General features: G+C 41.7%; 1 protein-coding gene across 6 annotated transcripts in view; it reads left to right on the top strand.

The window, feature by feature from the left end:
* The window catches only part of LOC146833815 (dimethylaniline monooxygenase [N-oxide-forming] 2-like), a 540,028-nt gene that overhangs the window by 245,154 nt on the left and 276,511 nt on the right, over positions 1–18,363 (top strand). For all 6 annotated transcript variants that reach the window (XM_085601702.1, XM_085601705.1, XM_085601701.1 and 3 more), the window contains one exon: positions 9,130–9,318. In XM_085601702.1, coding sequence (XP_085457828.1) covers positions 9,130–9,318 — 189 coding nt within the window. The remainder of the gene's footprint in view (positions 1–9,129; positions 9,319–18,363) is intronic.

The raw sequence follows: 18,363 nt of genomic DNA, 5'->3' as shown, positions 1-18,363 counted from the left end.
CGAGAGGCTGATACTGGCATTCAAACAATTCAGTGGAGATGAACACCTGGGTGACAAAGATTTGAGTCATTTTGTGTACAGATTTGTATATGGCCTTAGACCTGAAATTGGTGAAAGAATTCGTGAGCATACAGTGGATTGGCAGAGTAAGAAAGTAGATGAGATTCTGAGACATGCAAAATACTTCAGTGATGAAATTGAAGCAAAACAAAGAAAGCTAAAAGAGAAAGCAATGTGGGCACAAGTGAAAGTTGCGGAGAGACAGGAAGCACAGTTAGTGGAACAGGCAAATAATCCAGGAAACAATGCAGGGAATAGACCTAGATATGCAGGGAAAGGAAAAGGAAGTCTTGAGGAAGCGAAAAAAAAGTTTCCTTGTCACAACTTTGGCCAATTGGGGCATTGGAGATCGGAGTGTCCTAATCCACCATTAGTGAGTAATGAGAATAAATCCTTAAATCAACAGGTGCAGAATGAAGGAAATAATCAACAGCAGCAACAACAGAAAGTTGTGAGACAGCAGAGTCAAGAGCCAAAACCGCCCTTGCCGCAGAATAAGGGGTTACAAAAGTATAATCAGGATTCAGGATTCTACAATGATGAACAGGTAAACAAACCGAGATGTTCAAACAAGGTACAACAGTACTTGGTAAAAAGTGAAGGGAGTGAATCTGAGGGTGATTATTAACGGTGCCGAGGAGAGGAAGAAGAGTGCATACTTGGTGCAACTCTAGAAATAGACCAGGCAGGACCATTTGTGGATGGGAAAATAAATGAGGAGAGTGTTACTTTTTTGGTAGACACAGGTGCGACAAGATCAACTGTCAGGTCAACAGATGTTAGAAATCTTCCTCTCTCGGATGAAGCAATCCAAGTAGTTGGTGTAGCCAATACGCAAATCAGAACACGTCTTACTGAACCTGTAAGAGTACAGATAGGGAAATTTTCAGACATGCACAGATTCATTGTCTGTGACACTAGTCCAGTGAACCTATTGGGTAGGGACTTGTTGTGCAAGATGAACTGCACAATTTTTTGTACACCGGATGGGATAGCCTTTGAGACACCAGATGAAGATGTTTTGTACCGAGTGACTCTAGAGAATAGAGAGAGTGAATTAATTGGTGCATTTGCTGTGTTTAATCCGGAGGATTTGCCTCGAGAGCTGAGAGACACAGTGAAAAGGACAGTTTGGGATTTTACTGGAGAGGATGTGGGATTGATGAATAATGTAGATCCAGTGAAAATTGCAGTAAAAGAGGGAATTACATATCCTAACATTCCTCAATACAAAATGACACCAGAAATAATTGAAGGGATAACTCCTATAATTGAGAAAATGATTCAGCAGGGAGTTCTGAGAGAACTACTGAGTAGTCCATGTAATTCACCGATAATGGGACTGAAAAAGCCTAATGGGAAATTTAGGATCGTACAGGATTTGAGAAAAGTTAATCAAATTGTGGTGGCATGTTGTCCTATCGTGCCAAATCCATCAGTGATCCTGTATCAAATTCCACATGATGCCGAGTGGTATACAGTAATTGATTTGAGTCATGCGTTCTTTTCAATTCCATTACATCATGATAGCCAGCCGATTTTTGCATTTAGGTTTGGCCAGCGTATCTTAGCATGGTGTCGAATCCCACAGGGGTATACGGAAAGTCCTTCGATATTCAATCAGTTATTGAAGAAATCGTTGGAGAGTTTGATCATGCCTGAGAGCTCAGTACTAGTGCAATACATTGATGACCTACTTGTGGCATCAAAGACACGTGAAGCTTGTGAAGTAGATACCATAGCTTTACTGAATCATCTGGCAGATGGAGGGTTAAAGGTATCTCCAGCCAAATTGCAATTTTGCAAGAAAGAGGTGCATTATCTTGGACACAATATTGAAAAGGGTCTGAGAAAAGTGACGGATGACAGGATCAGAATAATCAGAGAAATGAAAGCTCCAAAAACTCAGAGAGAAGTGAGAATGTTCCTGGGTATGGTGGGTTATTGTCGTCAGTGGATAATTAATTTTTCCTTGATAGCAAAGCCACTGATTAAACTGACAAAAAGTGAGATGACAGATCCATTGGATCTAGATGCAGAACAAATGGCAGCATTTGAAGAGCTCAAAAGTAAAATGTGTGAGGCTCCAGCTTTGGGTATGCCTGACTACGAAAAGGAGTTTGAGCTGTACTGCAGTGAGAGAAATGGATGTGCACTTTCAGTGTTAATTCAGAAACATGGATTACTGAGAAGGCCTATTGCGTACTTCTCATCGACACTTGACCCTGTAGCTGTGGGTTTACCAGGTTGTCTGAAATCTGTGGCTGCAACATGCAGGAGTCTGGAACAAAGTGAGGGAATCATAATGGGATATCCTGTAAGGGTATTTGTACCTCACAATGTGGCAATTCTTTTGACAAGAAGCAGAACTCAGTACATGTCACATAGTCGGTTGACTAAATATGAAAAAGTGATTCTGGGAGCATCAAATGTGACTCTTGAGAGATGTGTGAATGTGAATCCAGCGACACTCTTGCCGGATATTGAAAACGTGGGTGTGAAAATGGAAGATGATCATGATTGTTTCGATGTGCTTGAGTACTGTACAAAACCGAGACCAGACATAAGGGATCTACCCTTGCATGAGAGTGATCATGTGTTGTTTGTGGATGGTTCATGCCTGAGAAATTATGATGGTGTGCTATGTGCAGCATATGCGGTGTGCAAAGTTTCAGAGGTCATGGAAGCATCACCATTGAGAGGAGTGAAATCTGCGCAAGTTGCTGAATTGATAGCATTGACAAAAGCTTGCGAAATTGGGAAAGATTTGAGGACGACTGTGTTGACTGATAGTCAGTATGGATTTGGAGTTGTGCATGACTTTGGCCAGCTTTGGCTACAAAGAGGTTTCTTGACATCGAGTGGAACTTCAATAAAGAATGCTGAAATGATTGGTAAATTGCTTGAGGCGATACAGCTGCCTAAAGAGTTAGCAGTTGTAAAATGTGCTGCCCATGGACCAGGAGAGGATTTTATCACGGTTGGAAACCGTTACGCTAATGATGTTGCGCAATACTGTGCCAAGACAAATCAGTCCATAAATCGGGACCGAGAGGGGGAAATGTCTTTTCTCTCTGTGATGTTTACTAATGTCTTAGAAACCTGGGATGAAGTGAAACAGTTGCAAGATGAGGCAGGAGAGGAAGAGAAAAAAGATTGGATTAAGGCAGGATGTGCTCCAAGAGAAACAGACCATGTTTGGGTCTACAGAGATGGCAGACCAGTAATGCCTAACTCCATTTTGTCGTCAATGGCAAGGATGTATCATGGCCAGGGACATTTGGGGAGGGATGCGATGGTAAGGTCATTTAAACAGACCTGGTACAATGCAAAGTTCAGGACAATTGCAGAAAGCATCTGTCAGAGGTGTTTGGTTTGTCAGCAATTTAACACTGGGAAAAAGACAGTGGTGAGTCTGGGAACAATAGGCAGAGAAGGAGGTCCTTTTACAAGAATGCAGATCGATTTCATTGAGATGCCCCAAGTAAACAGACTGAGGTATGTTCTAGTGGTAGTCTGTTTGTTTTCAAGGTGGGTGGAAGCTTATCCGACTAGAAGAAATGATGGAATAACAGTGGCAAAGTTACTGTTAAGAGAGTTGATTCCTAGGTACGGGTTTCCAGTAACAGTTGAGTCTGATAGAGGTGGACACTTTCAAAATGAACTTATGGGTTTGATTTGTGAAGCATTGAAAATACAGCAGAAGCTACATTGTGCATACTGACCAGAGGCTTCTGGTGTGGTTGAGCAGATTAATGGCACAATAAAGAACAGGATTGGAAAGATGTGCTTAGCCACTGGCATGAAATGGCCAGATGTTTTACCTTTAGTGCTGATGACTATTAGATCTACTCCAGATAGAACTACTGGTTTGAGTCATGGGACGTGCAATGCGCCATGCATTCGTGCCTGTCAATAAATTGGTGACAATAACTGATGACATGATTTTGGATTACTGTAAAGGCCTGGCTGACGCAGTTCATTCTGTGTTTCACCAGGTTGGAGAAGAAGCTACCACACTTGAGAAGAAGCAAGCCCATGATCTGAGTCCAGGAGACTGGGTGAGGATAAAAGTTCACAGAAGAAGAAATTGCTTGGTTCCAAGGTGGGGAAGGCCAAGACAAGTTATTCTGACTACGACGACTGCAGTGAAGTGTGCTGGAGTAAGACACTGGGTACATGCAAGTCATACTCTGAGAGTTCCAAACCCAAAAGAAGGGACTGGTAAAGAGTATTTTGAAGAGTCAGATTCCAGTGATGATGAAGATACAGAATCAGTGGGGAAAGAAGTAGGAAAAGCTTCGAATGAACCACTGCGAGTATCAGAGAAGAGATCAAATTCTGTAAGAGAGCCTGAAGTTTCAAAAAGCAGTGAAGGAAAAAGAAAAGAAAAGAGAAATTTCACAGAGACTACTCCTGAATCAGAAGAGGAGGAGATCGAAGAACCACTTGAGATTATACTTGAAGAAGTAGGGTCAGAAGAAGATAGAGAGGGAAAGATTGCGGAAGACCCCCGAGGAGGTGTAGGGAACATTCTTGATGAGCCAGGTGAAGGGACAAGTAGACAGCAAGAAGATTGCGTGTCGGAGACTCGAGGAGGGACAAAAGTAGGGAGATCTCAAACAGTGGTGGAAAAATCTGTGGAAAAGAAGAAAGCTGCTGGAAAACGGAAACAAGAGGCACTTGAAACAGATGATGAGAATGAACAAACTGAAGGTCGAGTTCTGAGAAAGAGAACTTGGATTGGAGAAAGAAGTAATAAAGAAATAAAGCCGAAAAAGGTGTTAAGAGGAGATCGTTGGCCTAACAACAGAGTTAAGAGGCTGAGATACAAAATAATAAGAGCAAGTACATCGAAAGCTGAACAAGTGAATGAAGTTTCGAGTCAAAGTTCAAAAGCTGAAGGAGAAGAATCAAAGGAGCCAAAAGAACCAGTGGAAATAAAAAGAGTAAGAAGACCCAACCAAAAGTACAGATCACCGGAATGGTCTTATGTGGCACTGTCTGAAGGAGGAAAAGAAGAAACAGTGACTCGAGATAATCCGGAAGAGATCTTGAGAGAAGTGGTTGAGGAAGATACTGGTGAAATTCTGAAAGTACTCTTGACTGACATTGGAGAAGAGTCGAGTACTGAGGATTTTGATGTCGGAGATCTAATACAATTTGATGTTGAAGAAATTGAAGTGAAGAATGACAAGTATCCAAACTGAATAAAGGAGGATTCACTTGGATTACGTGAACGAATGATCATTTGGAAAAACTGAAAGCTGAAGAATTGCTGAAGAATTGAAGAGTTCCAACAGTAGTGGAGTAGTAGAGACTAAAGTAGTAAAATGGCTAGCATAGAGGATAATAGAAATAGATGTGCCTTCTTTAAAAGGTGGTGTAGAATGTGCTGCTGCTGTACTGGATTATTAATGCTTCTATGGGGTGTTTTAGTTTTATTAGTTACTTTTAAAGTAGAGTTTGAGATGCATACAGAGAATGTGACAAATATAGAGAAGAATTCGCAAAAAGTAGTTCCAATTAAAATTAGTAATACTTACATACACAAAGATAGGTCAATTAATAACTTTTCTAGTAATGTTTTTTCAAAATTGTTATATGAATATGTGAAAACAATGGAAGTAAGGGATTGCTACGTCTGTATGCAATTACCTGCATCCGTTTCAGAGGGTGTTACTTATCATCATTTACCAGCTACATATGGTATTTCCTGTAGTATTTTAAGTAGTGTTTTTTATTTGTTAGGGAAAGTAGATTATAAGATGTCTAACAGAGATAGTATTTTGGGGCACTTGCCAATGAGCAAAGAGCTGAATCCAGCTAAAGAAGCTAACACTTTTGGTGAGATTTTTATTGAAGAAAAAGGATTAACATTAGATTACATTTTTAAGAATAATTTAACTTGCAGTTTGAAAGGAGAGGAGAAAGCTTTTCTGGATATGGTAGAAGAAAGGAGATTGAACATGCAGGAAAAAGCAGGAAAATATAAAGTGAGTGAGACAATTTGGGACATTGAGATGGGAAAAGAGTTGAAAAATGGGGCTAGTCCAACTTTAGCTTTAGATGCACCACAGAAAGGTAAACTTTGCATTACAAGAAGGAAATCCCAATATGATACATATTTTGTTGGGACTAGTGAGTGCCATGATACATACTTCATTGCAACAGGTTGGGGTTTCAGAGGTGGAGAAGATACAATTTTTCCAGGAGTATATTATGTTTGTGGGAACAAGGCTTATTACAAGTTGCCTGACCATTGGTATGGCACGTGTTATGTGGGCCTGGTTTTTCCAAAGATTTTTCATATAGATAAAATAACAGATGTAGAACATATTAATTTACTAATGCGTTTTAAGAGAGAAACTTGGTCTGAAATAGTGGGTGACATTTTTGGGGTTTTGATTCCAGCAGTGGGAATTTCTTTGAATGCTTATGGAATTCGGAAACTGTCCACAGTGGTTGATCGCTTGTCGACAAATACCGCTGGAGGGTTTCTTTTGGTGAATACGGAATTAAGTGCCGTACGTGCCATGTCTATGCAAAATCGACTTGCCCTTGATATTCTATTGGCCAAGGAGGGTGGAGTCTGTGGAATGCTGAAAGTTCAACATTGTTGCACTTACATTCCAGACGAAAGCAAAGACCTGAAGGTCTATATCAAAAATATTACTGATTCGCATGAAGAATTAGTACCACTTGAAGCTGAGAATTTATGGACTAAAAAAGCTAATAAAATGATAGCTGTTGAGGATTTTATTGCAAAAATAGGTAGTACTATTATAGGTAGAATATTGTTTCCTTTAACTTGTATAATTGTTGCTTTATTGATAATAAGATTGGTGTGTGTGTGTTGTAAAAACAGGGGAGGGAGGAAGAAATTGAATAAAGAAAAGAAAAACAAGAGGTTGAAAAGAGAACCTCAAGAAATTGAATTAGAAGAATTGAGGGAGAGTGTTTACTTAGAGACAAAAAGGGATGATGAAAGAGTGACTGGTGTGTAATGTTGTGTAAGGGGAAAAAGACATTTCCGATTTCTCCTAAAATGGGACTAAATTTTCACTAATTTTTTTTTGGGTTTATTTGGTGATAAAATCACCAAAGGGGGGATTGCTGGAGCAGAGTTTTCTGTTTAAAAATTCGTTGGTTTTTGAAGCTCTGGCATGTCTATTTGTCATATTAATTTTATTAATTACTAGCAATTAATTATTTGTCTTGTGCAAGTGCGTTTATATTAATCAATCCGTTTGTCCTAACAAGAGAGAGTTACACGTGGGTGCGCATAAATGTGCTGTTTAAAAATAACGTGCGTGTTTTCATGTTTAAACGTTGCTATGTGCTGTTTATTTTTGAGCACAAAATGCTTTCCGAATTAATGCTTTTCTATGTTGCAAGTGCTAGATAGATGCATACACATAAGGGTATTAGTGGGGTTAACACTGTTTAATCACTATGCTGTGGTAACGTTGTTTTTGTTTCTTTTAATTAAGATGGTCTATTGTGGCTTATGGCGGCCTAGTTAAAGATGGCCGATTTTGTAAGCCTGGCCTCGAGTTGAGAATAGAAAACTGTGATGGAAGAGAGCCCAGCTGAATATGGTCCTGAAGTCAGCTGACCACAGTCCTTGCTTGCCTTATAAAATTTTCGGTGAGGACATCAGCAGCCGGGGTAATCTTCGAGTGAAATGGAACGTCCTTGGCAACCTTGGGAAAACAAAGGAGCCTTAGAGAAAGACTCTGAGCATTGGTCTCATTGCCGAGGAGAAGTAGAACTAACAGATACATTTGAAATTCTTGGTTCCTGTTCCGTAGTCTTTATTTTGTGATTTTTCCTGAGCGGAGATTTTTGAATGTTGCAATGTTACATCCTTTCCTTCTCGCTCTGCTCAGCGGTCCAGCGGACATTACGACTTTTCTTTGTATCTTTCTTTTGTTTGATTTAGTATAAGAATTGTTAGCCTAGAGAGGGCTTTGCCACTTGCCATTTGCCTTTGCCGCGTATCGAATCTGCGTTGCTGAGGATTGATGCTGAAGGGACTTCGTCTTGAGAGACTTTACCAAGAGACTTGTCCTGACCCGTTCTGACATTTAGCTAGAATAGGTAACTATGAGAAAAATGATTTATGCTGCTTGATTTTCATTTGACTAATTTTAGATAAAGCAATATAATTTGAACATGGTGTTGGATATTATTTCTTGTCAATTATTGTGTATTATATTTTGATTATTCGTATAGGTTGTATAGATTATGTTTATGGACAGTCACAATAACCAGATCTTGTCGACCTGATATAGATGCAGGGTGACTAGGAGTTTTCTTTCCACAGGTTTATTGCTGCTGGTAGAGTATTTGAGCGTTTGTTCGTGAAATGGGCCCTAGCGTATGATGAATGTATGTGCGTGTAACTGTGAGATTACTCTATCTGTGGTAGTGGGAATATTATACACACCCTGATCTCTATCAGGTTCAGGTTCAGAGGCACCTGTCCAGGACTGTGCAGCAACTTGCTGTCTTCCGTCAACTCTGATGTGTCTCCTTCCTCGCTCCAAGGGCCTCATCATACTCTAGTCCTGACTCTTCATTGTCCGCTTTCTTTTGGCCCACTATTCTTCCTCTTCTGCCTCTGTCCAGGGCCCCTGGACTCAGCATCTCAGCTTGGAAATCTGCTCCGGCAATCCAGAAGCCAGTCTGCTGTGCCAGACAAGTCACTCCTCCCATTGATCTGTGTCCCTCCTCAGGTCTTTTTTTTATCCTCTTTCATTTTTGTGCCAGGAAGCCGTTCCAGGACTTCAAGTGCAGCCAAAGCTGATTTAGATGGGAAAAATTGGAGCAGATCTCAGGGGTTCTGCCTCCTACTCCATGCCTGGCTTGGCCACAGGCCCTGCACAGCTTGCCTAGGTTTGTCAGTACCATGTTGAGTTGTATTTACGTTTACAGTATAATTTAGAATTGACATTTACTGTAAAGCACTACAGTACTTTTATGTACTTGTCCGTGCTACATGACCAACTTGTAAATATAACTGAAATTTCCAATACCTGCATTTTTCTTCTGATTCTTTTCCAGGAAGAAGTAGAGGATGGACGGAGTAGCATTTACCGCTCTGTGGTCACCAACACCTCCAAAGAGATGATGTGTTACACAGACTTTCCCTTCCCAGAGGATTTCCCAACCTATCTACACAACACCAAAGTGCTGGAATACCTCAGGATGTATGCTGATCACTTTGACCTTCTGAAGTACATTCGGTTCAAGGTGAGTAGGTCAACAATGCAGCAGTGAATATGAAGCTGATAAGCTCCAGGATTAGGGATCTGGGAGGGCCACGTGGAAGAATGGGGTTGTCTAGTGTTTGCCAGTTTTCTAAGAACTGACTTTGGGCATGCTGGATGGTCTTGTAGGGGGATGAGCGGCAAACTTCACCAACTGTTGTGGTTGTGCCTACTAGTAAAACAGTTTTATAGCTAGTTAATTAAAACCATTCAATATTTACAACAAATTCATATAGTTGCATAAAGTGTTAGTACACTCATAAATGTTACAAATCCACTTAAAATGCCTTTAGTGCCATTAAAACACACACATCTGTCATGCATCTTCTTAATTCACTTGCAGAAATGGTTGGTATGGCACAATCTCAGGAATCGTTTGAACAAGTTCTTGCCTGTGTGTTTTAATTTGCAACAGTATTTTCTTAAAGCTATGTTTACTGTGTGCGGTTGATTTAATTAAGTAGAATTCAAGTTGAATCTACTCTTGGCTGCTTGAATTCAGATGTCTAAAAATCTATTTATAAAGTTTACTCTGAGCCTGATTAAGCCGTAGGGATTAGGATGTCACTTTATGCTGGCCCTTTCATGGTGGTTAATCCGCCATGAAAAGGCTGGCGTAAAGTAACTTTGGGGGTCCCTAGCAGGGCCCCCCTGCCTCTCCACTATAGGCCCTGGGGGGCACCTATTGTGCCCCCTAAACATCCCTGCACCATGTGGGAGGCACCGCATAGTGCCTGCCACATAGTGCATGGATGTTTAAAAACTGTATATTTTGTACTGCCGCGTGTGCTGCAGCCCACAGCACATCCCACAATATAAAGTATACAGATTGCGATCGCCGCATAGCGGGACCGCCCACAGCTAGTCGGGCGGTCCCACTTCCGCCACGGTGCCGGTCAGATGAAAGTCTGACCGGAATCGTAATTGTGCCCTAGTTATTTCTACGATGCAGCTGTGGTAATCAATTTATGACCCATTTTCTAGGTGTGGTTGTTAATGCCACCTTTTGAAAACTTCAGTACCTTTGTCTTTGATAAACCTCTAATTTATTGGGTTCACGGCATATGCTCCATTTATTTAGTGTGCTAAACCCCTTGATTTGCGTAATCTAAAATGACTGTATTGTCCGCAAATTGGATTAGACGCATTGGCTGCTTGTTCATTTTAGGTGGACATGCTCCTGGATTCAATAAATTCTTCTCCATGTTGGCCACAAATAGGTTAAACAAAACTGTAGTGAGGACACATCCTTGTTTTAATTCTTTGTTTATGAATATTTTTCTTTCTCTGAGATCTATCGGCCCCTTTTTCAATGTTATTCCAGTTATTGGAGTGCTGTACGAATATGTCCTTAATTAGTTTATCTTGCATCACCCAGTTGCCTAGTTTTGTCTATTGTAGTCTTCTATAAATGGTACTGAATGCTTTCTTAAAATTAATGAAGCAAGCATATACATTTCTTCAGTTTTTATTCTTTTATGAACAAGTAGGAAAAATGCCACAATGTTATTCGTGGTTCCATATTTTTCCTAAGCCTGTTTGGAACCAAGGGCTCCGATGTTGCTCGGTCATCCATTTCCATAGATCTTCAAGCATTAATGAAGCATAGTATGTGAAATCTACTTTCAAAAGTACAATGTACCTATAGTTTAATAGATCTAGTTGGTTCCCTTTTGTTGTGAACTGAGTACATCTCAGATCCTTGCCATGGTGCTGGACTGCAGATGTGGAATACCAGCTTTCGAATAGTCTTACTATTGGCTCCAACCAATAAGATGGATTTACTTTGAAAACTGCTTTTGGTATCCCATTTAGTCCTGGTGCTACATCCTTTCTGCTTTTATGAATTATTCTGAATAGTCTCCTTGCTTGTTGTTGTGACTTTGACGTGTGGAGTTCGGGTGGTGGCCAGAGTTGGATCACCTCTCATTTTCACTGCTTTGATGACATAAAAGATTTTTACATAGGTCTCCCACTCAATCTACTGGTTTTACTCAATATTTGTGGGGGTTTCTCTCTTCTGTCCTCTCTGCTTCAGCCTCCTTTTTCTCTGCCCACTCTCCGCGCTCTCTTCTTCCCCCCTCCCACAATCCTCCTCCCTCCCTGCCTAAGCATCCTCTCTCTTTTTGCCTCATTCTCATATTGCTCTCAACATCCTCATATATTTCTTCACCTTGCTATACTCTGCCTGTGTGCCATCCTCCTCTCTCTCCACCACACCCCACCCATTTGTCTCCATCTTATTTTTTTCAGTCACTCATTCCACCCTCTGTCTTTCCTGCCTCTCACTCACTGCCCCACACTCCTTTCTTTCCAACTTACCCTCCTTCGTTTCCCAATCTCACTTTCCTCCTTCTCCCCCTCCCCTGTCTATCTTGCCTTACTCACCTTCCTTCCTCTCCTCTAACTTTCCTACCCACTGCCCTACCCTATCTCTGCTTCACCTTCTCCGCTCTATCCCTCCCTTCTGCTTTCCCCACCTCACCCTCCTCTCTCTCTCTCTTTCTCTCTCTCTCTCTCTCTCTCTCTCTCTCTCTCTCTCCTCTCTCACTCTCACCCTTGGCTTTCTTCACCACCGCTCTTCTGTCCGCCTCTTCTTCCTGCTGCTGCATATAGGATAATGACTTTTTGTATGTAAAGGAAGCTTAAACTGCTACCATACAAGTGGGTGTCCACGTACTTTTGTAGGTGCACAGGTGTGCATATTCAGACCCTGCATGCCTGTTGGCCTGAATGTGCTCGTCAATGGCTCTCAACATTTTGAACAGTGGCAGCACTAAGCCCTGGATTAGATACAGCCACCAACTCCACTGGGACTTCACACCTGTCGCAAAATCTGTTTGTTTCATACTATGGTGCATCTCTTGTGCTGGAATGAAAGGCTGTCTATCTAGGAAATGTGAATTGAGTGAGCAATGCAAAAGATAAGGGTGGAATTAAGCACTCGTGTCACACATATGGTAATTTGAGGCTGCCATGGGCCGCAGATGCAATCTCTATTGATTTCCTACCAGATCTCAGTGCATCTGAGCATCAGCATTCAAGAGAATCAACACATAATTCTTATCTCTCACAGCAGCAAAGCTACAAGCTAATGATGTGCAGATCCCGGCTTCCACAGGAAGGAGCTCATTGCCCTGCATTTGTAGTACAGCAACCAATAACGAAGGCATAAAACGGGTCAAGCCAGATGTAGCCCTAACCACTCTGGATGAGACCACTCTTCTCCTGAATTGCCTAGTGAAGTGGTGCTGGCCTGCTTGTTAGTGCCTGAAGTGTATATTGCAGTTGATGCAATTGCCCTGTCTTGAATACATTGCTGGCATTGCTCATGACACTCGGGATTTTGACGGTGGCTTCTGTGATTCCACATACAGCTCTTACCACTGCCTGTTCTAGGCTACAGTTTGATGTGGAAGTTAATTGTAATCAAGGTCAAAAGCTGTGTGATCCTGCTTGCAATGAGTCCTGGGTTAAATGTTATGTGGTCCCACTGCATGTATTGTATTGTATTGTAATTGCATTTATATAGCGCTTACTATCCCTGACGAAGTGTTAAGACGCTTTTTATGCAAGTAGCATGCTACTCTGGAACCCATGAAGGATTAGTGGTGAGTTAGTATAGTGAAATATGAAAGTAATATGAGTGGTGCATATGCTTGTCAGTTATTTGGATTGAGAAGGATAGTGGAGGGTAGAAGAGGGAAAAAGGTGTGCATTTATATAGCACTTGCTACCCCTGATAGGGTGCTAAAGTGCTTTTTCAGCGAGTAGCACACTACTCCGAAACCCACAAAGGATCAGTGGTGAATTAGTATAGTGAAATATGAAAGTAGTTTGAGTGGTGGACATGTTAGTCAGTTATTTGGATTGAAAAGGATAGTGGAGGGATAGAAGAGGGAAGGATTTAGAACTTTGTTTTGTGTTTTGGAGCTCAAAGCAGTAGGAGGAGGCTTGGGATGACTAAAAGGGAGATGGAAGGGGAAGAGTCAGAGTGAAGGGTTTGGAAAGGCTTGTTTTGGGAGATCCGAATAGTAAGAGGTATGAGATGATGCACGGAGGGGAAGAGTAGGCAAGAGTCTAGAAAGGGTTATTTTGGGGATCGTAGTAGTGGTATGAGGTTTGGGATCAATGAGAGAGTGGAGGTAGAGGTGATGTTCCCAAGTTAGTCAAAAGTCATGTGATGCCTTTTCTGCCTTACCCATGGTTTTGGCAATGTAACTTCAGTGGTTTTGTATCTTCTGAAAGAAGTGTAAGAATGATTCAGCCTGAACTATAGTTTCTATTATTGCGCTATCTCCTAGAACAGAAGGTAGTATAGAAATGATTTGGTATCAAAATGTTGAACAAGTACTTGCTCATTACTATCTTTAGGAATGCATTTTGAATTCAGATTACAAAGAACGGACAAGTGTTTAGATACATAATGTTGCTTGTTAACCTGAGACCTCTGCCTTAGTAAGGGCAGAATAGTAGGAGTTTGCCACGGCAGAACCACAGGTGGTCTGGTGTATCCGGCAGAGCGCTCACTACAGGTTAGAGGCTCTTGATAGCTTGTCCTAAGGAGATGCCAAGAAATTGCTATTAGATATGCCAGATGGACACTAAAACAGCAAGAGCCAGTCTAAAATGATCAGTGACAAGCAGCAATGGGCGAATCACCCAATGTTGGCAAGAATGGCAAAACACTCTTTTGTTAAACGTACTTACTGGAGGATCAAAGGAGGGGTTTTTATTGAATGGGATTCATAGATTCCGTGTCTTTTAGTGGGAGTGGTTGCAAACTACTGGTGTGGAAGCTGAAGGTATGGAGGCCGGTTTTTGCAGGGCCCTTATTCCTACAGTCACTCCCTGCCAGCCACCAAATGTGGGTAGCAGCAGCTAGGCTGTGGTGCTCTGTACTCTCCATCATACCTTTTAGGGCCTGATTTAGAGATTTGAGCGCAGTATTCACTCCGTTTGGGAGATGTACTAAAATACATGTTCACCAGGGGCAGCTCCTCCATGTGGGCGGAGGAGCGTCACCCCACTGCTTTCTCGCAGTGCGAGAAGCAGAAACATAAAATGGTATCATGAATACCATTTTCTGTTTCTGCTTCTCGCACTGCGAGAAAGCAGAAAGATGGGTTTGGTTGGGGGTGGGCAATCCTGCTGCAGGACAAGGGAGGAGTGGCTTGCCCACTGTTCTGGGCGCTAACTGTTTGGTCTGCCTCAGGGCCGACCAAACCTGTCATACGCACTATCCCGTTTTCTCCATGTATGCTGCATGTAGCCTGGAAGGAGAAAACATCCTCCCCATAGACGCCTGTGCGGTTGGCGTCGCAGCCAATCACAACACTGACATTGACTTATGGGAAGAGAGGGGAGGCTGCCTAGGACTCGGAGCAGAGAGAGGAGACACAACGCAGGACCGGAGGTGAAGGTAAGTAAAACATTTTTTTTAAATGAACCCCCCAGCCTCATAACCCCCTCAACTCACCACCCGCTAGTCATGCTGGCCGCACTGACTCTCACCCTAAAGGAGTGCTTGCACTCTGTAGAGTTGTCTGCCAGGCCTGTGGACAAATGTAGTCATTGACAGGAACCCCTGTCATGACGGATCCTGTTAATGAGTTACAAGTTTGGAAGACGTATCCACCAAACTTGGCGGTTGGTCGAAAAGCTTTTAACTTGTCTTTGATTCTTCAAAAATCAAATCCCTAAGAGGGCTTTTGTTTCTTAAAAACAAAAGCTAATGACCCACATACCATCGGACTTTTCTCCCATGGTGAGGGAGTCTTTTAAATGTTTTTACTGTCCCTTACCACTGAGCTTTTCACACCAGTAAGGTATACTGAAAGCTGGGCAGTCGACTACCCACTCTGAATTGGGTAGGCGGTAGAATAGCCTAACCTCTGGTGGCTCTATCTCAGTCAGACCATCGGAGGAGTATCTCTGCAAAAGAGCTGGGTCCGCCGAGCAGTCTACGTCGTTTACGTAATTATTGTCCGTCCTACTGTAAATCAGATAGGAGGTCTTCAGTTTGGTGGAGAGGATGCTCTGTCACTGTTGCAACGAAGTACCCGCCCTGCCAAAGTCAAAATCATCCCCTTAGTCTCCAATGCACCGAAGATGCGTGGAACAGCAAATCAGAGCCAAATTTGCGCCAGAGCCTTGCACAGTTTCAGCACCACATTTTTGTAGTTTCACTACAGACCGCTTTTGTGGTCTGTCATCTAAGAGTGGGCGGAATTTGCAAAAGTGCCTTTCGCAAAATATCACGAAATGGCAAAAAATCTCCGCGATCACGCGAAATTTCGCATGATCGCAGAGATTTTGTGCTGATTAATGCGTTACTGAATTTGACCTTCAACTCGGGCACCTGCTTTATTTATATCTGTAAGACTTACAGATATAAATAAAGCAGGTGCCTGAGTTGAAGGTCAAATTCAGTATAAGTGCTTCCTGTTGAGGTTTAATTTTTGTGACAGGAGCATCGTGCCAGAATGAATCCTGCCCTGCATATTTATCCAAGAAGATGCCACCGTTTTGTGCAATACCTCTACTCAACTGGAATACTTTCTACTGGCTAATCAGTAAGTGCTACCTCGTTGGGTAAATGTATAGTGCTTTTCCTACAATGAATGCAACACACAAAGCTAGCGGTATCTCACTGGGACAGAACCGGATTTAAGAGTAACTCAATGTGTCTACTGGTGGGAGATTCCATCCACCATGAGTGTGCAATTTTGGTTAGCACCCGCTAGCACAATGCCGTTCCAATTACTGGAATGTACATATAAGAAAACAGCACCAAATGCACCACTCAGCTTATAAAATTAGTTCAAATTCTTAAAGTTGTTCTTTTTCAAAAACTTCTTCTTTATTGTGCAGTTTATCATGCAATCTTTAAAAACTTCCAAAAACAGCCAAAGCAGCCGACGCGTTTCGTCCACCTTAGGACTTCTTCAGGGCTGCAACAAATTTATACAAAAAAGCAATATAAATGACACACGTAAGGGCTAAGCACAAACAATTGTTTCAACACAAATAGGGACATTAAAAACATTATAGATGCATATCTAAAACAAAACAAAACATGAACACCAATGTATTTACTTCAATCTAATTGATAATTAAAGTTCTATATATAATGTCGTCAGGGGAATCCATAGTGTGGTAACTCATCCAATGATAAGGACAAGTGTATCCTGTACTGAGATAAAGAAGGACATAAGTAAACAGCATACAAACAAAGAAATAGAGCGTCACAGTTCCAATAATCATGTACCTAAACACAAGTAAAGGAGGAAAACCAGACACACATGGGCAAATATAATGCCCAACTCAACATGCCATCGTCAAGTTAAAAAGAATAAAGAAATTAAAATTGCAATCAGAAGAGGGTGAGGTGAGCTATAACTATCTAAGTATGAAGACAAGGGTAGGGCAACATCTAAATAATAGCAGCAGGCTGTACAAGGAGAGTGAAAAACGCCCCATGTTACTTACAAAAAACAACCTCAAACCACATACAAAACCAGTATAAGAGGGGTGAGGCGAGATCTGACTTACCCGATTCCGTATCTAGTTTCAGATGTAGGAAGACACCGATCCTGTCTGGTAGCAACAGGACCCCTGGATAAAAGTTCCTGTTTATATAGCATCTAAAACAGGTGAGAAGGAAAACACCTGATTCCAATCCCAAAACGCGGGGGTTTCAAATCACAGCCCAAACGTCCCCGGAAGGGAAGGAAATCAAATTGCCGGCCGCCATCTTTGAACGGCGAGGAAAGTCTATGTAGCGATACAAAAATTGTAAGAAACAGGGGTTTCCCTATTCCCATGCTTCCAAGGTGTCCATAAAAGTGATCATGTTAAAGTACACTGGAATTACGGGAGTCTCACATGACCATAAACTATACAAACACGCAAAAAATAAATAAAATAAAAGTAAGGAACTGGCCGCCATCATGGAAAGGTAAGGTGAACCTATGTGGCGGTCAGATTCAATGGGGGAAATTGATGATAAAGCTAATCGTCATCCTAGATAGGTGAAATAAACCTACGTTGCGGTCAGAATAATTCACAGTTCCGAACAAGTATGGAAATCGATGGTGAAACCGATCGCCATCTTGGAAAGGTATCGTAGCGAGTATCCAATGCTCATGAGAGTGCAAGAATATAGTAGAATGTTTCGTGTTAAAAGAGGATGTATAGAAAGAAACAAATAAATGATGAGAATGATGGCAGTTGAGAAGGGTGAAGCCTGATTGAGAGCCCAAAGCCTGAAAATTTCAAGTCTCAGCCAAGGCGTATTGTGAAAGACAAAGATATAGCAGGCCGCTGCCATCTTTAAGAGATAAAAAACCTATGTGGCGGTTGAATGAAGAGGCACTGTGAGGAGTAATCACAAAACCTTGTTAAAGGGGTATCCAAAAAGGGTAAATCTAATCTAATTTCAAACCCAAAACGAACAACAAAACTCAGAAGTTTCAAATAACAATAAAAATCCAAACAATGAGAAAGTAAACAGCTGGGCGTCATCTTTAAGAAGTGATGAGCGCCCATAAGATGGTCAAGTTAAACAAAAATATTAGATTTACCCTTTTTGGATACCCCTTTAACAAGGTTTTGTGATTACTCCTCACAGTTCCTCTTCATTCAACCGCCACATAGGTTTTTTACCTCTTAAAGATGGCGGCGGCCTGCTATATCTTTGTCTTTCACAATACGCCTTGGCTGAGACTTGAAATTTTCAGGCTTTGGGCTCTCAATCAGGCTTCACCCTTCTCAACTGCCATCATTCTCATCATTTATTTGTTTCTTTCTATACATCCTCTTTTAACACGAAACATTCTACTATATTCTTGCACTCTCATGAGCATTGGATACTCGCTACGATACCTTTCCAAGATGGCGATCGGTTTCACCATCGATTTCCATACTTGTTCGGAACTGTGAATTATTCTGACCGCAACGTAGGTTTATTTCACCTATCTAGGATGACGATTAGCTTTATCATCGATTTCCCCCATTGAATCTGACC

The sequence above is a fragment of the Triturus cristatus genome, chromosome 4_2 (genome assembly GCF_964204655.1).
Source record: "Triturus cristatus chromosome 4_2, aTriCri1.1, whole genome shotgun sequence".
In the NCBI taxonomy this organism is placed as follows: Eukaryota; Metazoa; Chordata; class Amphibia; order Caudata; family Salamandridae; genus Triturus; species Triturus cristatus.
This window is presented reverse-complemented; position numbering and strand designations above follow the sequence as displayed.